At 54.1% G+C, this 24266-nt stretch overlaps 2 protein-coding genes across 3 annotated transcripts in view; one reads left to right on the top strand and one right to left on the bottom strand.

Annotated features, from left to right (window-relative positions):
• Window positions 1–6849, top strand: part of GTF2B (general transcription factor IIB) — a 36361-nt gene extending 29512 nt beyond the window's left edge. For both annotated transcript variants that reach the window (XM_032946754.2, XM_076061127.1), the window contains one exon: window positions 817–6849. In XM_032946754.2, the coding sequence (XP_032802645.1) occupies window positions 817–950 (134 nt within the window). In that variant the 3' untranslated portion in view covers window positions 951–6849. The remainder of the gene's footprint in view (window positions 1–816) is intronic.
• Window positions 6850–9242: 2393 nt separating this feature from the next.
• On the bottom strand, window positions 9243–24266 carry ENDOG (endonuclease G). The gene is made up of 8 exons (XM_032946753.2): window positions 24244–24266; window positions 23110–23276; window positions 21161–21240; window positions 19260–19432; window positions 18712–18863; window positions 15474–15583; window positions 12140–12221; window positions 9243–10892 (listed from the first exon to the last, which is right to left on the bottom strand). The coding sequence occupies exons 2-8, from the start codon at window positions 23266–23268 to the stop codon at window positions 10635–10637; spliced, it is 1014 nt and encodes a 337-aa protein (XP_032802644.2). The 5' UTR covers window positions 23269–23276; window positions 24244–24266; the 3' UTR covers window positions 9243–10634.

Genomic DNA, 24266 nt, shown 5'->3' with positions numbered 1-24266 from the left:
AAACCAATCGCGCTTCGCACGCGGTTCTGATGATTGCTAAACGGCGAAATGCGTGCCGCGGCGGAGAGTGAGGACTCGCGTTTGCGAGGCGCCGCTCGACACAGTCCGGGGACCTTGGCACGTGCGTGTGTGTGCGTGTGTGTGTGCGTGTGTGTGTGATAGTGTAGCGGTTAGCGCTACGCTGCGCTATGAACCTGGCGACCCGGGTTCGATTCCCGCTCACGGCCAACACCAGTGACGATTATCTGAACCGGTCCCGGGCCTCCCCTAGGTCGACTCAGCCTCAAATGAGTACCTGGTGCGGTGTGTAAACATCGCCACTAGGGAGACAAAGGCGGTCGGGCGTTGTGCTGGCCACCCACCCCCTCGTGTACCGTTCCGGCCTTCATAGGTGCTCGCTAACAGCACTTGCCCCTACAGTCTGTTACAGGCTCATACGCGGGGGATCTTTGTCTTTGTGTCCGCGCTCTGCCTCAACACAAGTGTGCGTGTGCATAAATGTTTGTTCAGTGTGTGTTTGTGTGTGCGTGTTCATGGTTCGTGTGTGTGTGTGTGCGAACACACGTTTAATCACGAATGCGGTGTTCCGAAATACGTTGGCGATGCGGCACTGGGTGTGCGAGCAACAGGCAGTGTGCACTAGCCAGCCATCCTCGGTCACTTAACCCGGAACACCCTGGTCTATCCCGTGACCAACGGACCCCTTAAGTGCACCTAGCCCGGCACATTCGCCGCGTCGACGTCGTCGCTTGGTGTCAAACGGAAGGCTAAGCGGAGGATGGGTGCGTGCGTGCGTGCGTGCGTGCCCGCGTGTAGAGATCGGCGACATCGCCGGCGTGGCAGACGTGACGATCCGCCAGTCGTACCGGCTCATCTACCCCAAGGCGTCGCAGCTCTTTCCGCAGGACTTCAAGTTCGACACCCCCGTGGAGAAACTACCTCAGCTGTGACGGACACGCGGGGAGCGGTTGCGCACGCCGACAGCGCACCTGCACCCGTTGGCACCTTCCTCGGGACCCCGACACTCGCACGCGCGCGGTGCTCGGAAAATTCGTTTGCGGTGCCGTGACGGGTGTGCGGGGGCGCGTGCGCGGATCGGCTCATTAAAACTGCGAGCGGCAGACGTTGTGAGAAGATTCCGCTGGATGTGGGAACGGGACTGGAGGCACCGGACGGGACGGGGGACGGGGGAACAGAAGGGGGAGACGGGACGAGAGACGGGACGGATCGACGGGACATAGACTGGACGCAGAAAGGGACGGGGAGATGGGACGCAGAGAGGAACGGAAGACGGGAGACGTGAAGTATCAGACGAGCATGGTGCAGGCGGAGACTGCACTGCGACTCGCTGGGACGGACGGGGTTGTGGGCGCCTGCGGCTGAAGGAACGATTTGTGTTTATTTAATTACCGCGAGACGCCGCCGGCGCTGACGGGGACTGTTTTTTTTTTCGTAATTATTTCGGCAGTGAGGTTTGCGGGGGAGGGCTTGAGTTTACAAGTGGCTTCGAGGCAGCCATTGTTTTTTTTTTTTTACGAACTCCGGGGTCCTTTTACCCATTTTTGTATTTTCGGCAAAAAGCGGCTCCGGTCGTGCCGCGGGGGGGCAGCAGCGTCCGCTCAACGGCGCGGCGTCTCCACGCCTTAGCCGGGCGGGGCGGGGTGGGGTGGGGTCTCGTGTCAATCGCTCGTGCAATAACCACACTATCGCGAGCGAGCGAGGCAGTGTAGCCCCTCGAAGTAAGCGACGGCTGCACGCGCACAAACGGCCGCTCAGCCGGCGGTCTCCCCGCGCCACCGACCGCCCGGCCGCGGCAGTGGCGTTGTTGTTGCTGGAGCGGTAAACACTCGGGACGCCGGGACCAACGCGCAACGTCAGTGGGCGCGCGAGGAGGACGAGAAATGCTGCCGACGTTTAGGCTGTGCCAATTCTTGTTGATACGTGCTCGTGAGAGTCGCGTCCTTTGTTTAGCCAGTGAAGCCTTACTGCTGCTTGCCGCTTGCTGCACCTCGATTACTCGGGAGTCATCCTGCTTGGGAGTGTTTGGCCACTCGCCCACTATCGCCCGCTAGCCCACTTACCCGCTCACCCACTAGCCCGCTCGCCGCAGCACACTGCCATCGAATCCGGCATCTCGTACCCCGCTACGTGTTTGGAGCGTCCACCACCTCTAAGAGGCGTGCACCGCCCACGCAGCCCTACGTTTGCAGGAATGTTTGTCTTGGTGATGCTTCGACGGCACTTGCCGTCCAATATGAAAGTTCCAAGTTCGATTCCCTGTCGCGGTTTATAAATCGGGTACCGCTTTGTGGGAAGTCGCCAGTCGTCACCCGATGGACAGACTGGCCCCCCGCGATAGATTTGTGGAATTTCCACCGCTGCCGATCGGGATGAATGCCCACCCCATGCTTTTTGTGCATGCGATGCCGAGCTTGTAGGCTCTTCTAGATTTGAAGCTTTCGTGACTGCAAGGATCCATATACTCTTTGGTTCTATTCGGTAAAGTCACGTAGGTAAAAAATAAAACAACAAAAATCACGACGTTTCGGCCACAACACAAGTGGCCTTCTTCAGGTGAAGGAACTGAACTGTCGGAACGACAGCGCTTCAATGACCGCTGCTAAGATTCGCAGCGTCTTTTTAACCTCGGTGGGAGGAGCAGGGCGCCTTGACAAAGGAGTTTACATATCAGAAATAGCTGTGATAAAGTGCTGAAACAGCAGGGTGTTAAAGTCAGAAAATTAGCTGGGGGATCAGCATGTTTTTGTTGTGTAGGGGGTGCGGAGGATGGGTCACTGTGTGTGTGCAATAGAAACGGAAAAAATTGAAGATTGGCAAGAATGTGCTGTCAGGGGAGAGTAGAAAAAATGGTTTAATAGAAAGTTCGGAAATAATATGCTTGGTATACCATTACTTGAAATTGCTGTTAGAAATTAGTTGACGTTTGGTATGATTTAAAACGTCTTTCCAATGGTTGCTTAATTTGAAACCATCCTCTCGGTTGAAGTTATGTCTGTGTTTGTATATCTGAATGGCTTCGTGGACAAATCTCTGGTGATAACCTGTAGGTTTACAGAGAACCTTGGTATCGGAGAAGACAATCTCATGATCACCCGTAGCGTTGTAACAATGATCAGTCACAGCAGATGAATTCGAAAGACGTTTTAAATCATACAAAACGTCAACTAATTTCTAACAGCAATTTCAAGTAATGGTATACCAAGCATATTCCTTCCGAACTTTCTATTAAACCATTTTTTCTACTCTCCCCTGACAGCACATTCTTGCCGATCTTTATTTTTTTTTCCGTTTCTATTGCACACACAGTGACCCATCCTCCACACCCTCTACACAAAAACATGCTGATCCTCCAGCTAATTTTCTGACTTTAACACCCTGCTGTTTCAACACTTTAACACAGCTATTTTTGATATGTAAACTCCTTTCGATTTAAAGCTTTCATGACTGCAAGGATTCATCTTCTTTGGTTCTTTCGGTAAAGTCACGTAGAATGAGAATAAAATAATAGATTGATAAAATAAAATAACAATAATATTCTCACTTGTGAGAATAATATTCTCACTTGTGAGAATATTATTATTTTATTTTATCAATTTATTATTTTATTCTCATTCTACGTGACTTTACCGAAAGAACCAAAGAAGATAAACTCCTTTGTCAAGGGCGCCCTGCTCCTCCCACCGAGCTTAAAAAGCCTCTGCGAATCTTAAGCAGCGGTCATTGAAGCGCTGTCGTCCCGACAGTTCTATTCCTTCACCTGAAGAAGGCCACTTGTGTTGTGGCCGAAACGTCGTGATTTTTGTCGTTTTATTTTTTACCTTGTAGGCTCCCTTGGCTTTTCCGCTTGCCTGCGATCCCTCCTCACGCCTCCGAAGTCATTCCGTCTCTCACTCGTCGAGAGCGAGCGAACAACTGCGCAACGCGTTACAAGTTTTTTTTTTATTGTTATCGCGAGGTATTGCAGCTGTACCGACGATCCCCAATTGCGATGAAACCGGTTTGCAAATTGCCTGCGCGCTTCGCTGCCACTGCAACGTGCAGAGTTGAGAGCTGTGAAGCCGAAAGCTGCCCAGGTGGCGGCGGTGGTGGTGGTGGTGGCGCTGATGGATGAACAAACCTCCAGTTCCCGCGGTGCCCTCGGGAACTTCGCGTTGTCCCGAGCGTAGCGGTCACGAATCTCCCGCGGGGCCCTGTAGCCTCGCGGCCCTTCCGACGCGTGAACAAGCCGTTTTTTTTCCCGGAGCTTCGCGTACATGGCCATTAACTCGTCGCAACTAGGCTTCGTGTGGCGTGGTTCCCCCCCGGCGTCACGTGCGAGTTGCCCGCGTTTGTATTGCATGGCGTGAGTTGAAGATGTAGTCATCCCCCCCCCCCCCTCAGGGACAAGGCGAACACTCTTGGCCCCGTGTTACCAAATGCCCCACCCCCTTTTGGCCACCCACCCATGGTCAACCACCAAGGTTACAATGTGGCCAAGTTCATAATTGTGGGCGATGGTTAGCAGATTCGGTTTTCGATGGCTTTGGTAATGGGATTTCCATCAGGATTGGGGCTATGGCCGGAGCCGTCCCTGGGGTACGGCGAATCGGGACGACCTCCCCCGGGCCTCGCAATTTGGGGTACCTTGCGCTGCAACGTGACGCTGTCGGATGTAATACTTCTGGTTTAGTTTGAAGGCGTCGGGGAGGGGGGGGGGCCCACACCCCCTATGGACGGCCCTGGGCTATGGCTGTAGCGAGTGTGGAGCTAGGGCCATGTTAGAGCAATGTTCACGAATATTGATGTGGCTGAGGGCGGGGGGGGGAGTGTGGTTTTAGTTTTACTGAGGCGACTTGCCAGAGATTACGTTAAGGGTAATGAGCCTTAAAGAGTTTTTTTTGGCTAAGTGTTAGGATTGCGGTAAGATTTATGGTTGTTAGGGCTGGGGTTAAGTTAAGGATAAGTTGGACAAGTCACCAATTGCATAACGGAGCACAAATGATTGCACATTTATCCTGCCCCCTCCCCCTGATGAGATGCGTTACCGCTTCGGGCATCACATCCCCTGGGAAATCTGCGGTGCGACGGTGCACAAACACGCCAGGTACCCGAAACGATTCCCTGCGTCATGTCGCATCGAGTCGCATTAATTCTCCCACACGCTCAGGCGGTGCCCAGGGTTCACCAACTGGGTGGGCTTTCTGCCAGCTTCCGACCAACAGCATCGCAGGCTCTGCCAAGCAGTTCCCCGTTCTCCGACCCTTCACTCGGCGTTCGGGCGAAATCTTGTCGCAGAGCCCCTCTGTGCTCAAACGAGATCAAACCCAGTGCCCATCGTAATTGGTGCCAGTGAGCCCCGCGGTGGAAATTCCACGTTCCTATGGCGGGGTCTAATGGACACTCGTGTGCATGGTACCAAATAAGTGACGCATGACAGAATAAAGCATTTCAGGTGCTAAACGTGGATTTAACTAAGCCGGATTAAAATCAAAATGTTATTTTACCAGGTAAGGCCCACTGAGCTATGTAGCTGTTTTTCAGAAGCGACCTGGCCACACGTGATAGCTCAAAGAAGTGGCTTACCGCGTGGAAATTCACAGCAGCCCAAATACTCTCTAAACATCGGCGGGGGGAAAAAAGCGTTTGAAGATCTAAATGTGGTGGCGTTAGGAATTCTTGTTTTAAGCGACTGCTGCCAACTTACAGAAATTTCCCCCACCCCCCCCCCCTACCCACTGATTCGAGGGTTCACCCCCACAGCACCAAAACCAAAACCGTGTTCCAAGGGGAAATTATTCAGAGGTTGGACGCCCCAGTATTACTGCTTTACCTTCTCTTCCACTGGTCGGCACATGGGCGCGGACCCAATATTTCACTTGGTGGTGTGCTGCCACCCGAGATGGCTAACCTTGAGGTTGTACCAACGTTTTCGGATAGATGTAGTTTGAGAACGGATCTGCTTCCCCGCAACCAAAGGCACTCGATGGACCGAATGGGGGGCCCGGTCCTCACGACTGCAATCGTCGTCGTGTGAAAGTGAATTACGCCACTGCATTTCTTTCATTATCCTGTCGCACAATCCACTCCGCCCATTCATTCGTAGCCGTTCACGCAAACCGGTGTTGGCTCAATATTTGCCACCTCGAACCGAGTACCGAATTTCCACTCTGGCCCATGGACAGAGCCCTTGTGACGAGCCGGTGTTTTGCGTCCCGTCCGTCCGTCCGTCGGGAAACACCAAGGCTCTGTAACAACGTCGCAGACGCCCACGTTCCTCTACAATGCAAAGGTGTGGCCTGAGGCATCGTAATTGGTAAATATACCAAAAAAAACATTACAATTTAGTACATTTGGTTTTTGCGCCACGCGTATCGCACAAGGCCAGCGTCAGCCGAAGAGCTCGTAACTCAACCCGCACACTATCCGTGTGTGATGGGGGGGGGGGGGACGCTCAGCGTGACGATGAACAATCCCCACGGCCCACGGTTGATTTGACATCTGTGCAACGCGGGAGGCTCGACCGACTGCGGTCTCCTGCACGGAGACGCCGCCGCCCGTGATTCCAAGCCAGCTCATTCCGGTGGGTCGCATCAAATGAGCCCTGTCCACCCACGCCAACCCTCCCGCCACATCCCACGCTGACCGCTCCGCTCGCGTGCCTCGCCCGCTGTGGTCGCGCTTGGGAAGTCTCCGCCCAGGGGACATCACTGCAGCCCGGACGCCCACCGTTCGAGATTTAACGCGGCAGCGCCTGGAGTCTTGTGTGGCCGTAATTACGTTTTATTTACGACAAAATACTGAACTTTTTTTGTTATTTTTGTTAAAACGCAAAATAAATGGATTCCTGCATGCCAGTGTCCGCGTGGTGAACGGGGAGGGGGTGGCCCACGAGGGCCCAACCGAGAAGGGAGTCTTCGGCACGAATTTCCCACCAGTGGCCACCTTAAGCCAATGGCATGAACTGCAGTTCCGGCGAGGCCCTCGCGTCCCCGTGGGCCAACAGCTGGTCGTCCAGGGACGTGTGCGTGTAACGTAAATTTCGAGATGGCAGGCGCCACGGTGGTGGGATGTTGACTACCTCGCCAGGTCCGCAGGAGGTCGTGGGATCCATCCCAACCCTGACGCCTGCCGTAAATTTGGATTTTGCGCGTGTCTCTCCCCGTGGTCGCGTAAGATTTTCTCCAGATCCTCAACGAAGTGATGAGCCACTTCGTTGAACTTTCATTTCTGGCCAAGTCGCTTCTGAAAAAGAGCTACATAGCTCAGTGGGCCGAACTTGGTAAAATAAAGTTTTTGGAGTTTTCAATGCATATCGGAGGCTCTCGTCCAGCATAGTTGTACACGAGTGCCTGATGCTTTGTATACATAGGCTAAAAGGATAGTTGGTTGTGATATAATTGATAGAAAGTGTTGAATTAACTTGTATAGATGTATAAAGCGCCTTATTCGAAGGCGCTTTACAGCAATTGTTAAAAGTGGTGGTGGTGGTGTAGTTATGGTGGCAGAATTGGCGGGAGATGTTAAAGAGGTGGTAGTGGTACGGGAAGTGATGGGGGCAGTGAGTAGCAGTCGCAGGATGGGCTCGGAGGAGAAGAGGTGCGGGTTGATATTCTTAGCTCTTTCGGTAAAGTCGCGTTGCTTTGACGGGAGGGACGGAAGCTGCAGCTCGGTGAAGGAGATCGTTGCATTGCGCCGATGGCCAACGACGGCTCGTCTGGAGCACGCTCCCGACGCAAGTCGCGTACCGCGTGTGAAGCGCTCTTCTTGAGATGCTGCCCCGGCGTACGCGATGGGTGGCTCTTCCGATAAACGACGGGGCGGCGTTACGTTTCCGTCCCGCGCCATCGCCGGATCGTAGACTCCTTGCGCCGCACGGGAGAGAGACCCCGCTTTTCTCCGCGTCCCACTGCGAACATGCCATCGCCGTGAGTTGCGAACAAAATTAAACACGAGTCGTACTTGGCGTTCGCGCTCCGCTTCAGAAGCCTGCGAGGCTGATGGGACGGAAACATTAAATTTTTCGATCGCGAGACGGACCTTCCTTCGCCCGCTATACGTGGCCCTTCATCCTACGTACGCCGCTCACAGGCAGTCGGGAATCTTAAGTGTGCGCCCTCGATCCACCGTTCACTTCCCGGGCGCACGTGAATGAAAACGCCAAGGTCGCTATCGTCCCATCCTCTCAGCCGCCGTCGAGGCGATTGGTTGTCCTTCCCCCACACCTCCGCTTAGCACGGTTGGCTACGTAGAGTGTGAAAGAAGTCCAACGTACATGCTCGTGTCTCCTTGCACACCGACTAGTGCAGGGGTCGGTGACTAAAGCAGCAAGCCATTTCAAAAGCCGCATTGCACTGTGGTGCACTTCCACGGTAAACTGGACTTCCAAGGTGAACTAGACTTCCACGGTAAACTGGACTTCCACGGTGAATTGGACCTCCACGGTAAACTAGACTTCCACGGTGAATTGGACTTCCACGGTAAACTGGACTGCCACGGTAAACTGGACTTCCACGGTGAACTGGACTTCCACGGTGAACTGGACTTCCACGGTGAACTGGACTTCCAAGGTGAACTGGACTTCCACGGTGAACTGGTGCTTCCACGGTGAACTGGACTTCCACGGTAAACTAGACTTCCACAGTGAACTGGACTTCACGGTAAACTGGACTTCCACGGTGAACTGGTGCTTCCACGGTGAACTGGACTTCCACGGTAAACTGGTGCTTCCACGGTGAACTGGTGCTTCTATGGTCAGGGGTCGGCAATCAAAATAACGAGCTATTTTTTTTTCAAGTTTCAAGACCCGCACTGCAGTCCTGAAAGAGCCGCAGGTTGCCAAACCCTGGACGAGTGCAAAGCCTGACCACCACAACCTCCATTCCAGCACACCAGTCGACTCTGGTCCATTCAGAATGCAGCTGCTAGGGTCCCGAGCCGCCACTCCTCATTGGGAACACCTCCCTGTTATTGCATCGTCATCACTCGCTGCTGCCAGCTAAATTCCATATTGAATTCAAGGTCATCACATTTAAGGGCCCTGATTGATCGTTCCCCCCCCCCCACCCACCCACGTATACATTCTGGAGCTACTACGCCCCCCACATTCCAATAAGAACTGTAAATGTTGTGGGTTTACTCTCGAACACACCGCTGCACTGTACTAGCAACTTGTTTACGTGGCAAACCTTACTAATTGGCCGTGTCGCGCGGTGGCGGGTTCAGCGACAACGTTCACAACCACGTGATCTAACCCCAAAAACAACCTTTATTATGGATCACATCAGTCGCGAAAACCTACGACTACTACGTGTTAATGAAGAACCCTGGGGCCGACGGTGCTGGATCTCCTCGTCCCCAGAACGATGCTCAAGTCCACGGACGGTGATCTCCAGGGCCTTCGCCTCCGTTGCCCCTCGACCGTGGAAGTCTCTGGCGAGGGCCGTCAGGGAGTCCGCTTCGGGTTGCGATATTCAAAGTCTCACCGGCAACTGTTCCTCTTTATCAGGAGGCTTTTTCGTCACTTTAACTCGGAACCACTTCTTAACTCAAATGCCACGAATGTAAAAAAAAGCACCTTGTATGTAAGTTAAACTACGCAGCCAAACCGCGCTAATCGGAGTTGTGGTGCGGGGGGGAAGCACCGACGTTATGATGCAAGGCGCGCTGCAATTTCTGTTATCAGAATCCGAATATGAACATTTCAACTGATAAACCATTCCGGGTCTTAATTGATTGTTCACGCTTACGGTGGCTTTCAGACCGCATCCATTAATTTCGTCTCCCCCCTCCTCTTTTCCGAACATAGATGGACTCGTCCATCTGAACAAACTGTCAAAATCGCTCTCCGTGGTGCTAACGTTAAAAAAAAACCGCCACTTTTTTCAAATTTTCTTGCTGTGGTTTTCACACCTGATGATGATTGCTTGTGTTGCAGCCGGCAGTCGAAACGTCGTGAGAATTTTCTCGTTTTATATTTTTATTATTTTATTGTTTCCCTTCTACGTGACTTTACCGAAAGAACCAATAACAGGTCCCCTGCAGGGTGGGGGCTGGTAGGAACATTGGAATTTTGCGCAATTTTATTTTTACACCCCAACAGCACGAGATTTCACTTCGTTAAAGTATTGAAAGGGGACGGACGGACGGACACATTAATCTATTGCAGGCTGGTACACTCAGTTTACAACTTCGTTCCTACCAGTATCATTTCAACTGTAGTAGTTCTGCAGGCGGGGTTGGCGCATCCCCCGGGGAACATCCCTGCGAGGTGGCCAGCAGATGGCAGTACAGCATGTGGGCTGTCGACCACGTGACCTCGCGTCGTCTCGACGTGCGTTCCCCTCCGGGCGCCGCGCCCATCTCCATCCCTCCTCGCAGAGCGACAGTCATCGACGTCGCACGCAAGGGCACCGTGGAAAATCCTCAACCAAGTTGGCGTCTACTCCCGCCCAGTTCACCCACGGCGGCATGGGGTGGGGGGGTCGGTGGAAATTCCCACACTCCCATAGTGGTGCCTCCACTGTCGTACGAGACCAGCTGAGCTTCGTTTGGAACCGGGAGGAGACTCGGTGGTGCCGCCCGGTCCTGAGCCAGGAGCCGCCACCGCCGCCGCCCGGGGGGATCGCCCGCCACCCTCACGCCTCGGGGGGCGGCGGCTTCAGAGCGGGCAGCTGCCCCTGGCCCGACTGGCCCAGGGCGAAGATGACCCTGGCGCCGCCCCTGAGCCGGCGCTCGATGTTGGGCTGGAACAGGAAGCCCGAGGCCCGCTCCAGGCTCTCGAGCGGCACGAGAAAGCGCTCGCGCGGCACGCTGCTCGGGATCGGCTCGTTGGGCATCACGAACGCGCGCAGCTCCACGTCGCCCCCCTCCGCGTTCTTCTGCAGGATGAGCAACTGTGGGGGGGGGGGGGAGAGCAGAGAGAGCAGAGAGAGACGGAGGTGAGGAAGACAACAGGGAAAAGAACGGAGAAGGGGAGAGAGGCAATGAGATGACGGAGAGAGAGAGAGAGAGGCGACAGAGGGGGGAAAGATAGGGGAGGAGGGTGGTAGAGATCGAGGGGATATGGAGAGGGGAGAGAGCAGAGAGCTGAAGAAGGAGCGAGAGAGACAAAAGGGAAACAAGGAGTGAGGGAGAGGAGAGATGGTAGAGGGGAGAAGAGGACGGGACAGAGAGAGAGGAGAGAGGGCAGAAGCGGTTTATTTGGAACAAGAAGTCTCATTGAGCCGTTTTATTTTGTCTCAACTGCATCCCGTTCGTGCTCCCAGCGTCGCGTCACGAGCCGAAAGAATCCATCCGAAAATCTCACGCAGCAGTGCGACCCCCTGTGTGTGTATGTGTTCGAGAGGGGCCCACGGAAGCAGACGCCACAGAGCTAACCCCGAGATCCCCTCAGGTGACCTCCGGTCCACACATTAGTGGGTGGCACTTTCCCACCAGCTCTGCCACGGGAAGCAATGTTCGTCACGTGACGGTCAAACGTGTATTTTGAATTCTCAGGGCTGAAATTCAACAAAAGTTAAGTGGCGAATTAAAATAAAGATTTTTGCTTACGCAGTTATTGGTCGCCCGGGGCTCAGTGCATCAACTCGCTCCACTTCAGAACCCGGTTTCATCACAGGCAGATGCTGAGACCCGGATTCAAACAGCAGGTTCTCAGCGGTGCCGGCTGACCTCTGTAGTTGTTGTGCTATGAACAAGCACAGCCGGAACCCTCCCTCCACGAGCAGATTTGAGATAAGCCGGCGCTACCCACAATTGCCCAAGCTCTCTGATGGTCCTCTCTGGTAAGATGTTATCAGCCAATTGATTAATATTTACACGCGGGAGGAAAGCAGGGCACGTGGAGAAAACCCACACACGTGCGAGGGGGAAACACTCTGTCCCAGTAACACGTGGCGTCCACATTTTGCCGTACCGGCTTGTGGCGAGCCGTCTTACAGCTCCCTCTTCAATGCCCACGGGCCCGTAGGTTCGTAACGTCTGTGTGCGATCCACCTAAACCCTCGCTGCCGACTCCACACAGCGCTGGGTCACAGGCAACCACGTGCGGCGTAGTCTCCGCCACCGCCACCGCCCGGCTCGTAGAGCTCTCCCTGCGGAAGCGGCTGGAAGGTGCACGGGAGGGGGGAGGCCATCGCACCTTGAACAGGTGCGTGGGCACGGCCACCGTGTTGGGCCCGATCACCTCGTAGCGCACGTAGGTCTTGCCATCCACCTCCCTCCTGCACGCCGCACGCAGCCGTCATCACTCACCACCACCGGCACCACCACCGGCACCACCACCGGCACCACCACCATCGCCGGCACCACTACCGCCGCCACCAAAGACAAAAAGATCCCCCGTTTAGCCTTAACAGGCTGTTGGGGGGGCAAGTGCTGTTAGCGAGCACCTATGAAGGCCGGCACGGCACACGAGGGGGTGGGTGGCCAGCACCACGCCCAACCGTCTTTGTCTCCCCAGTGGCGATGTTTACACACCGCACCAGGTACTCATTTGAGGCTGAGTCGACCTAGGGGAGGCCCAGGACCGGTTCAGATAATAATCGTCACTGGTGTTAGCCGTGAGCGGGAATCGAACCCTGGTCGCCGGGTTTATAGCGCAGCGCGCTAACCGCTACACCACCGCTCCCGCCACCACCACCAGTGCCACCACCATCGCCACCGCCACCACCACCACCAGCGCCACCACCACCACCACCAGCGCCACCACCACCACCAGGGCAGTTGTGGAGAGAGTGGAGAGTTTCCAATACCTTGGCTCGTGACCGGCTCCGGTTTAACAGCAAAGGCCTCACTCCAAATCAGTCGAGAGGCATTATCATTTCATCGGTTGCGTAACGCTGTGTGGAAGCTACCTGGTCTCTCGCTCCACACGAAGCTTCGGGTCTTCTCGGCCATGGTCATTACCTCCCTTCTCTACGCTTGCGAAACGTGGACCCCCCTTATGGAACATCTTCGCCGGTTAGAAACATTTAGGCTAGCCTGCCTATGATCTTTCCTGGGTTTAACCAGGCTGGATTGTGTGAGGAGCTCACAAATCCTTGAAAGATCTGGGCAAGGTCCCATCGGTGAGCTCCTCCGGCAGGCAAGGCTGCGTTGGCTGGGTCATGTAGCCCGCATGCCCAGTCACCGCATGCCTAAACAGCTTTTGTTCGAGCCGGATAGAGGGGGCTAAGTGGGCGCAGCACGGGCTAGGGGAGAGATGGAGTGATGTGGTACAGGAGGACGTGGAGCTGAGTGGACTTGCCGATGACTGGTACCAGCGGTGTCAAGATCGGCCTCTGTGGAGGAGGCTTGTGAAGGACGCTACTGGACAGTAGGAGGCAGTCGCCCTCCAACAACAACGGAGGGCGGAGGAGCGACGCTCACAACAACGAGCGGAGCGCCGGGTGGCTAAAGCACAGCAAGTTGGTACAGTAGGGGGCACAGGTGGTGCATCAGTCAGTCGTCTCAGTCAGTCGACCTGTGGCATCTGGGTCTGCCCCGTGACCTCCTGCCAGCGGGCGTTTGACACTTCACGTGGCCTCAAGGTGCACATAGCCTGGCACAAGCGTCGTAGTGACGTCACTACGACGGTGTATGTATGTCACTACGACAAGCGTCGTAGTGACGTACACACACCGTACACACACGTGTGTGTGTACAGTGTGTGTTTATGGTGTGTGTGTGTACGGTGTGTGTGTGTATGGTGTGTGTATGATGTGTGTGTGTGTGTATATACAGTGTGTGTACGGTGTGTGTGTACTGTGTGTGTACTGTGTGTGTGTACGGTGTGTGTGTGTGTACAGTGAAGGAAAAAAGTATTTGATCCCCTGCTGATTTTGTACGTTTACCCACTGACAAAGAAATGATCAGTCTATAATTTTAATGGTAGGTTTATTTGAACAGTGAGAGACAGAATAACAACAACAAAATCCAGAAAAACGCATGTCAAAAATGTTATAAATTGATTTGCATTTTAATGAGGGAAATAAGTATTTTACCCCTCTGCAAAACATGACTTAGTACTTGGTGGCAAACCCCTTGTTGGCAATCACAGAGGTCAGACGTTTCTTGTAGTTGGCCACCAGGTTTGCACACATCTCAGGAGGCATTTTGTCCGACTCCTCTTTGCAGATCTTCTCCAAGTCATTAAGGTTTCGAGGCTTACATTTGGCAACTTGAACCTTCAGCTCCCTCCACAGATTTTCTATGGGATTAAGGTCTGGAGACTGGCTAGGCCACTCCAGGACCTTAATGTGCTTCTTCTTGAGCCACTCCTTTGTTGCCTTGGCCGTGTGTTTTGGCTCATTGTCATACTGGAATACCCATCCACGACCCATTTGCAATGCCCTGGCTGAGGGAAGGAGGTTCTCACCCAAGATTTGACTGTACATGGCCCCGTCCTTCGTCCCTTTGATGCGGTGAAGTTGTCCTGTCCCCTTAGAAAAACACCCCCAAAGCATGTTTCCACCTCCATGTTTGACGGTGGGGATGGTGTTCTTGGGGTCATAGGCAGCATTCCTCCTCCTCCAAACACGTCGAGTTGAGTTGATGCCAAAGAGATCCATTTTGGTCTCATCTTACCACAACACTTTCACCCATTTGTCCTCTGAATCATTCAGATGTTCATTGGCAAACTTTAGACGGGCATGTATATGTGCTTTCTTGAGGAGGGGGACTTTATGGGTGCTGCAGGATTTCAGTCCTTCACGGCGTAGTGTGTTACCAATTGTTTTCTTGGTGACTATGGTCCCAGCTGCCTTGAGATCATTGACAAGATCCTCCCGTGTAGTTCTGGGTTGATTCCTCACCGTTCTCATGATCATTGCAACTCCACGAGGTGAGATCTTGCATGGAGCCCCAGGCCGAGGGAGATTGACAGTTCTTTTGTGTTTCTTCCATTTGCGAATAATCACACGAACTGTTGTCACCTTCTCACCAAGCTGCTTGGCAATGGTCTTGTAGCCCATTCCAGCCATGTGTAGGTCTACAATCTTGTCCCTAACATCCTTGGAGAGCTCTTTGGTCTTGGCCATGGTGGAGAGTTTGGAATCTGATTGATTGATTGCTTCTGTGGACAGGTGTATTTTATACAGGTAACAAGCTGAGATTAGGAGCACTCCCTTTAAGAGTGTGCTCCTAATCTCAGTTCGTTACCTGTATAAAAGACACCTGGGAGCCAGAAATCTTTCTGATTGAGAGGGGGTCAAATACTTATTTCCCTCACTGAAATGCAAATCAATTTATTACATTTTTGACATGCGTTTTTCTGGATTTTGTTGTTGTTATTCTGTCTCTCACTGTTCAAATAAACCTACCATTAAAATTATAGACTGATCATTTCTTTGTCAGTGGGCAAACGTACAAAATCAGCAGGGGATCAAATACTTTTTTCCCTCACTGTGTTATGGTGTGTGTACAGCATGGTGTGTGTTTGTGTACGGGTGGCGAGCGTGTAGTGCGCGGTACGGGGGCCAGGCCACTGTGCTCACCTGGGCAGGTAGAGAGGCCCAGTACACACGTAGACGTGGGCGTACTGCTTGGTAAGGCCGCGGCAGTACTGCTCCAGGTCATTCCACGCGTTTTGGTTCATCTGAGGGTTCTGCAGCACGCACACAAAGAGCAGCTATCATCATTGTTGCCGCTCCGCTCGTTTATCCAACAAAAGTCTCGCCGAGTCTCAAGACTCGTTTTCGGGAGGGTCCTGCCAAGTTTTCGCAGTCGGGCGGCGATGATTTCTGTCCCTTTGTGTAATCCCGATCGAGGGACCCGCAGTGTGATTCTTCGGCATTCCGGGACGTTGTTCGGCTTTGCGTTAACTGCGTGTCAGCCGACTCTGCGTTGCATGACATTACATTTACAAAAGATTTGCTAAATTTCGTTTTCTCAAACTATTTCTCTCTCTTAAAAATGTACCAGCCTCTCTTAGGGCCATTCGACCATCTTCTTCTTTCCCTCGGTTGCTTCGGGATGGATTCGTTGACATGCTAATTTCTCTGCTCCAGCAGCAGCCACCAGCAGACACCCACCTCTCTCTCTGCCCAACCCCCTCCACCCTCTCTCCATTTAAGGCCTCGACACAGAGGCATTGGGTCTCTGTGTGTCTATGTTGTGTGTCTCTCTCTGTGTGTCTCTGTGTTTTCTCTCTCTGTGTCTGTGTTGTCTCTCTCTGTGTGTCTGTGTTGTCTCTCTCTGTGTGTCTGTGTGTGTGTCTCTCTGTGTGTCTATGTTGTCTCTCTCTCTGTGTCTATGTTGTGTGTCTCTCTCTGTGTGTCTGTGTTGTCTCTCTCTGTGTGTCTATGTTGTGTCTCTCTCTCTCTGTGTGTCTCTGTGTTGTCTCTCTCTCTCTGTGTCTATGTTGTCTCTCTCTCTGTGTCTATGTTGTGTGTCTCTCTCTGTGTGTCTGTGTTATCTCTCTCTGTGTGTCTGTGTTGTGTGTCTCTCTGTGTGTCTGTGTTGTGTGTCTCTCTCTCTGTGTGTCTGTTTTGTGTCTCTCTCTGTGTGTCTGTGTTCTCTCTCTGTGTCTATGTTGTGTGTCTCTCTCTCTGTGTCTGTGTTGTCTCTCTCTGTGTGTCTGTGTTGTCTCTCTCTGTGTGTCTATGTTGTGTATCTCTCTGTATGTCTATGTTGTGTCTCTCTGTGTCTATGTTGTGTGTCTCTCTGTGTGTGTCTATGTTGTGTGTGTCTCTCTCTCTGTATGTCTCTGTGTGTGTCTCTCTCTGTGTGTTTGTGTTGTGTGTCTCTCTCTGTGTGTCTATGTTGTGTCTCTCTCTCTGTGTCTCTGTGTTGTCTCTCTCTGTGTGTATATGTTGTCTCTCTCTCTGTGTCTATGTTGTGTGTCTCTCTCTGTGTCTGTTGTCTCTCTCTCTGTGTCTGTTGTGTGTCTCTCTCTGTGTGTCTGTGTTGTCTCTCTCTCTGTGTGTCTGTGTTGTGTGTCCCTCTCTATGTCTTTGTTGTGTCTCTTTCTGTGTCTATATTGTGTCTCTCTCTGTATGTCTCTGTGTGTGTCTCTCTGCTTGTGTGTCTCTCTGTGTGTCTCCGTGTCTGTGTTTTGTCTCTCTCTCAAATTTAGTTCGACCTGATGACGGTTGCTTGTGTTGCAATCGAAACGTCGTACTCTGTTATTTAATTTATTTTCTTTCTATGTGACTTTACCGAAAAAACTAAAGAGTTGTTGTTGTTTTAGCTACGGGTGTAAACCGGAGAACCCAGACGAACCCCACGCAGAACGGGGAGAAAACATTCAAACGCCACACAGAGAGGCGCCAGAGTCGGGAGTCGAACCCAGGTCCATCATGCTCCGAGGTGCGTGGGTTCCATCCTGACCCTGACGCCTGTATATTTGGAGGACGCATGTTCTCCCCATGGTCACGTGGATTTTTTTTTCCGGGTCCTCCGGTTTTCCCTTCCACATTTATAATCAACGTCACTCGTTTAGGGTATTTGCCTGCTATAAATGTCCACACGATAAGGCCGCAAATTTGAGCGATCATTTTGTGGCCAGGTCGCTTCTGAAAAAGGGCAATACAGCTCAGTGGGCCTTACCTGGTAAAATAGAAAATAGTGTAAGTTATGAGACCTCCTTTGCCAGAAACAAGATATAGGAATAGGTTTTACCCTTTTAACTGGCACAAAAACTGACACCTTTATTCAAGTCATCATGTTTGCAATAACCACAACACAAGCAGTCAAAATGCAAACAAAAAAGACAACTCTGATAATAATATGCACTGTCCTTGAATTTGATTGGTCCACACCCGAGACAGCTTTTCTTAGAGCCTAGTCTCCATTGGTGTTGGACCAGAAGACGCCAAAAGGCGTACAAAGTTGTACAAAGTTGGAGACTAGGCTCTAAGAAAAGCTGTCTCGGGTGTGGACCAATCAAATTCAAGGACAGTGCATATTATTATCAGAGTTGTCTTTTTTGTTTGCATTTTGACTGCTTGTGTTGTGGTCATTGCAAACATGATGACTTGAATAAAGGTGTCAGTTTTTGTGCCAGTTAAAAGGGTAAAACCTATTCCTAGTGTAAGTTGTGCCTTCCAGTACAAACAGTGCAGTGAGAACAGGCAGTACAGGCGAGCTCTGATCCAGCAGGGGATGGACAATGGCTCAGCGGGTGATTTTGGACCATTTTCTAGTATTTCAACCATTCGGTTCAATTTCAGACCATCATTCCAGGCACTATAGAATGAGTACCACTTGGCAGCCTTTGAAAAGTGGAATTTTTCACCGCTGCCTCAACGACGCCGGCACCACGCACTATGCAAGTGCGCCGGGTGTGCCATTAGCCCGTGTCAAAAACAATTATTGCCTTTGTACTGTTTGCTTTTTGGCCTTCTCTTGTCTAACACTGGCGACAAATGGTCTAGGCCAATCAATGTCAAAGGCAGTTGCATATATTACCAGAGCATTTTTTGTTTGTTTGCATGTTCACAACAAGTACCTGTGGTTAATGTAAACTTGATGCCTTGCAAAAGGTTTTTTTGTTTTTCGAAAGGGTAAAACCTATACCGATACTCGCAACAAGTTCCCATAGATGCATCACCCCGTCACCCAGTCATCGTGTCACCGCGTCACCACATCGCCGTTACCCCGTCACCATCACCCCGTCACGGTCACAGCGTCACCACGATACCATCACCCCGTCACGGTCACAGCGTCACCACGTCACCATCACCGCGTCATCGCGTCACACTCACCGTACTCCCCCCCACCCCAACGGTGTACCTGTGGCACAATGTTGGTGAGCAGGAAGGTGTCCCGCATGGCCTCGCGCGATGCCTTGTGGTTAGCCGCGGCCGCCATGTGTCCCCGGTCGTAGCCGCTACCTCGGAAGTCGATGTTGGTGGCGCGGTGGAATGCGTGCACGCTCTCGTCCTCTGCCAGACACACGCCACGCTCCACCGCTAGACACGCCGCTCCCAACCAACTCGAGGGGCATAGCTGTAGGGGTCGGCTCAGGACTATAGGGGTCAGTACAGAGCTACAGGATTCGGGTCACGGCTATAGGGGTCATGCCAGGATTACAGAATTCCGGACAAGGCTATAAGGTTCAGGACAGGGCTACAGGATTCGGGTCAGGGCTATAGAGTAGAGGACAGGGCTACAGGATTCAGATCAGGCCTACAGAGTTCGGAACAGGGCGGCAGTATTTGCGTCAGGGCTATAGGGGTCAGGGCAGAGGTTGGGCTGAAGCTACAGAAGCCTCCGGGTTAGTGCCGAGGCTCTTCCAAGCCACCGCCATCACACCCCCCCCCGCCCACTCCCCTGCTCACCGAGGAACTCGCAGTCCTGCCTCGTGGCGTCTCCCCGCAGGCCGGCCGAGTCGAGTTTCTCCAGCACCCAGGCGGGCGTGCGCGTACGCGCGTCGTACGACACCAAGTAGGCGGTGCGGGAGCGCAGCTGCGCCACGCCGGGCAGCCCAAACGTGGACAGCTCCGCCGCGGTGCTGGGGACCGCGCGGCACAGGGGGCACACGGGACGCGGACACACGAGACGCTCACTCAGCGCGAGATGCGGACACACGAGACGCTCACCGCGTGTGACACCCCCGTAGTGCACCCTCCCGTGTGGTACTCACCACGTGACACCCCCGTAGTGCACCCTCCCGTGTGGTACTCACCACGTGTGACACCCCCATAGTGCACCCTCCCGTGTGGTACTCACCACGTGACACCCCCATAGTGCACCCTCCCGTGTGGTACTCACCACGTGTGTGACACCCCCATAGTGCACCCTCTCGTGTGGTACTCACCACGTGTGACACTCCCATAGTGCACCCTCTCGTGTGGTACTCACCACGTGTGACACCCCCATAGTGCACCCTCTCGTGTGGTACTCACCACGTGTAACACACCCATAGTGCACCCTCTCGTGTGGTACTCACCACGTGACACCCCCATAGTGCACCCTCCCGTGTGGTACTCACCACGTGTGTGACACCCCCGTAGTGCACCCTCTCGTGTGGTACTCACCACGTGTGACACACCCATAGTGCACACTCCCGTGTGGTACTCACCACGTGTGTGACACCCCCGTAGTGCACCCTCTCGTGTGGTACTCACCACGTGTGACACACCCATAGTGCACCCTCCCGTGTGGTACTCACCACGTGTGACACCCCCATAGTGCACCCTCCCGTGTGGTACTCACCACGTGTGTGACACCCCCATAGTGCACCCTCTCGTGTGGTACTCACCACGTGTGACACCCCCATAGTGCACCCTCCCGTGTGGTACTCACCACGTGTGACACCCACTTAGTGCACCCGCCCGTGTGGTACTCACCACGTGTGACACCCCCATAGTGCACCCTCTCGTGTGGTACTCACCACGTGACACCCCCATAGTGCACCCGCCCGCGTGGGACACCCACATTAGACACCCGCGTTGGGACCACCCGCGTGTGACACACCGCGTGCGATACACCGTGTGCATTGACAGTGCTCGGATGGACGTGCGCGTAACCGGTGCCGTAGGGCTATTTTTTACAGCAGAGGGCAGTCCAGCCGAAGCCATCATCGTCTTACTGCACTCCGCCCCGACATCTACGGCCACCCGCCGCCTTCACCGCACCGGCAAGCGTGGCGGACTCTGCTTAAGTAGTCCCCCGTAACCTGCACGGCATGGCGAGGCCCTCATCCAGCAGTGGATCGACAGAGGGGCTGTACGGCACGTGCTCGCGCGCCTCCACACGACGACCCGACGCTGCCCGCTCGCCGCAGCGGCGACGACGCTCGCGCGCCTCGCGGCACGAGAAAGCCGCCCGGGTTTGATTCCTGACTCGGGTGCCTCTCTGTGTGGGCCGTTTGTAGGCTCTCCCCCTGTTCTGCATTGGATTCCTCCGGGTTCCCCGGTTTGGCATTCGTAGCTAAAAACAGCGGCACACAATGTGGCCGGCATTGGACAAACAACATCCCAACGCTGTAGAAACTACACTGCGGTTTACTCAATTGGAATAATACAGCGGCAACTCCGAATAGGCACGGTGGGCTACGTATGGTGGGAAAGAAGTTCAACAGAAACATGCGTACGTATGTCACGTCGCCCCCTACTGCGAAAAAACTTGGCAGAACCCTCCTGAAAAAGTGTCTTGAGACTTGATGAGGCTTCTCTGGGTGACCAAGCGCAATCACCATTATTGATAATAACGTTCGTCGCCGCCGCCGCCGCCTCACCGGCTTGCCAGCTGCCCACCGCCAATGGTTGCCGCGTGAACGCTGGGCACGGGGAGCACCGGGCACTGCCAGAGGTCATCCTAGGGGTCACACGGGCACGCAGAAACACATGCGAGCGGTGGCGCAGAGGTTAGCGCTACTAACCCAGCGACCCGAGTTCGATTTTCACTCGTGACCAGCTCGGTGTCGAATATCTGAAGCGGTCCTGGGCCTCCCCTAGGTCGACTCGGCATTAAATGAGTATCTGGTGCAGTGTGTAAACATCAGCACTGGGGAGACAAAGGCGGCCGGGCATGGTGCTGGCCACCCACCCCCTCGTGTGTTGTGCCAGCCTATATAGGTGCTCGCTAACAGCCCCAAAAGCCAGTCCAAGGCTACACGGGGATCTCTGTGGACACAAATTCTCCATGTTGCTCTACATGGTACTTGGCATATCATCTTGTCTATTTACAGATCAGTACAATAGCCTGCCTCTGTATATTTCACGTTTCTGTAACTTCATTTTGTGGCCGTGCTAAAAAATATTTTTTCCAAGCCGACTTATGCTAACAGAAATAATTTTTTAAACATTTGATTTTCGTTGGTGCAATATTTTCGATTTCTGATTCCTGCTTGCTTCGTTGCTGGACTTTTAACACGCACGCTTTCGTGAGCAATATTTGGGGCGGCAAAGTGCGTGTCGTACGCCCTCCCTCCACCCGACAGCCAACTGGACCATCTGTGCAAAAGAGCTTCACAGCTCATCGGATTCCTCCAGTATAAATACAATTTTCTGATTCTCATGAAGCCGCCACGTGATAAAAACGTGCCAAAATTCTGCCTACTGCCCGATAACGCTGTCTGCAATCCCGCCGCTGACCGCGGCAATAAATCGGCGTGTTTTTGGTCGCACGCGGAAACTTTTTATTTAGTCGCCGAACTTTTGTTTTTTTGCTTCTTCGTCACATCGGTGACCCAGGTCGGCTCTTGCAAAACGCGACTCCATCCTGGTCTCTTGCGTTGTCGCCTGATTACACAAAATCAACTTGGAACTTGCATTTGTAATGTGCTTGCCCTCGTATCTATTAATCAACGTAATTATTCAGCCCCCCCCCACTAACCACCACGACTCAATGAATTGACTCGTTGCTCTTCCACCATCTCGTTTTGTATTGCTCCACTGCCGCCCTGTGGGTGACGGAGCCCCTACCCACAGGGCCCTCACTGGCGCCCTGTGTGTGACGGAGGCCCTACCCACACAGCCCTCACTGCTGCCCTGTGTGTGACGGAGCCCCTACCCACAAGGCCCTCACTGCTGCCCTGTAGGTGTGACAGGGGCATTACCCACAAGGCCCTCACTGCCGCCCTGTAGGTGTGACAGGACATTACCCACAAGGCCCTCACTGCTGCCCTGTGTGTGACGGAGCCCCTACCCACAGGGCCCTCACTGCCACCCTGTGTGTGACGGAGCCCCTACCCACAGGGCCCTCACTGCCACCCTGTGTGTGACGGAGCCCCTACCCACACAGCCCTCACTGCTGCCCTGTGTGTGACGGAGCCCCTACCCACAGGGCCCTCACTGCTGCCCTGTGTGTGATGGAGCCCCTACCCACAGGGCCCTCACTGTTGCCCTGTGTGTGACGGAGCCCCTACCCACAGGGACCTCACTGCCACCCTGTGTGTGACGGAGCCCCTACACACAGGGGCCTCACTGCCACCCTGTGTGTGACGGAGCCCCTACCCACAGGGCCCTCACTGCTGCCCTGTGTGTTACTGAGCCCCTACCCACAGGGCCCTCACTGCCGCCCTGTGTGTGACTGAGCCCCTACCCACAGGGCCCTCACTGCCGCCCTGTGTGTGACGGAGCCCCTACCCACAGGGCCCTCACTGCTGCCCTGTGTGTTTCGGGACCCCTACCCACAGGGGCCTCACTGCCGCCCTGTGCGTACGTGCATGACGGGGGCCCCTACCCAGAGGGAGGCGGTGGAGCCCGTGGGCCCTGCGTCCACGCTCCCGTGCCCTGTGCGCCGTCTCCGCCGCTCCAGCCACGTGCCGAGGACAGTGCCCAACGCCACGGACAGCGCCGTGCCGCCCAGCGTGGCCCAGCGCCTCAGGGCTCCGTGCATCATGTCCGCGACTGCTCCACACACAGAAGACGGTGGCGGTGCCATCAACGCCTGCACCTTGCTCTGAGCGAGCAGTGTGACACGTGTCCTACGTGTGACACGTGTCCTACGTGTGACACGTGTCCTACGTGTGACACGTGTCCTACGTGTGACACGTGTCCTACGTGTGACACGTGTCCTACGTGTGACACGTGTCCTACGTGTGACACGTGTCCTACGTGTGACACGTGTCCTACGTGTGACACGTGTCCTACGTGTGACACGTGTCCTACGTGTGACACGTGTAACACAGCTCTGTCGTTGTTGGCGTTAGCCAACAACCACGCCCGGCCGCCTTTGTCTTCCCACCGGTGACGTTTACACCACCGCTACCAGGAGTCGAACCAGAGGGACCGGTTCAGATCTCATCGTCGCTGGTGTTTGACCGTGAGCCGGAATCGAACTCGGGGGGGGGGGGTGGGGGAGAAGGGGCCGGGTTCGCGGCGCAGCGCTAACCACAGCGCCACCGCTCCCCACACGTGAACACTCACGCGCACTGTACTCACGCGCGCGTGCACTGTACTCACGCGCGCGTGCACGTGCACTCCGCGTACCGCAGCAGCGAGGTTTCTCAACGGATACACTTTAATTACGGGTGTTTAATGATGATGGAGTGGTGAGTAACGAAGTGATGGTGAGTAACGAGGTGGTGGTGAGTAACGAGGTGGTGGTGAGTAACGAGGTGATGGTGGTAACGAGGTGATGGTGGTAACGAGGTGCTGGTGAGTAACGAGGTGCTGGTGAGTAACGAGGTGATGGTGGTAACGAGGTGATGGTGAGTAACGAGGTGATGGTGGTAACGAGGTGATGGTGGTAACGAGGTGGTGGCGGTGACGAGGTGATGGTGAGTAACGAGGTGATGGTGAGTAACGAGGTGGTAGCGGTGACGCGGTGGTGGCGGTGACGAGGAGGCGGTCGCAAGATGGGGGCAGGGCCGACCTTGACCCACTTCCGGCGTGACG

This window comes from Petromyzon marinus, chromosome 5 (genome assembly GCF_048934315.1).
Source record: "Petromyzon marinus isolate PM22_M1 ecotype Great Lakes invasive population chromosome 5, UKy_Petmar_22M1.pri1.0, whole genome shotgun sequence".
Classification (NCBI taxonomy): Eukaryota; Metazoa; Chordata; class Hyperoartia; order Petromyzontiformes; family Petromyzontidae; genus Petromyzon; species Petromyzon marinus.
This window is presented reverse-complemented; position numbering and strand designations above follow the sequence as displayed.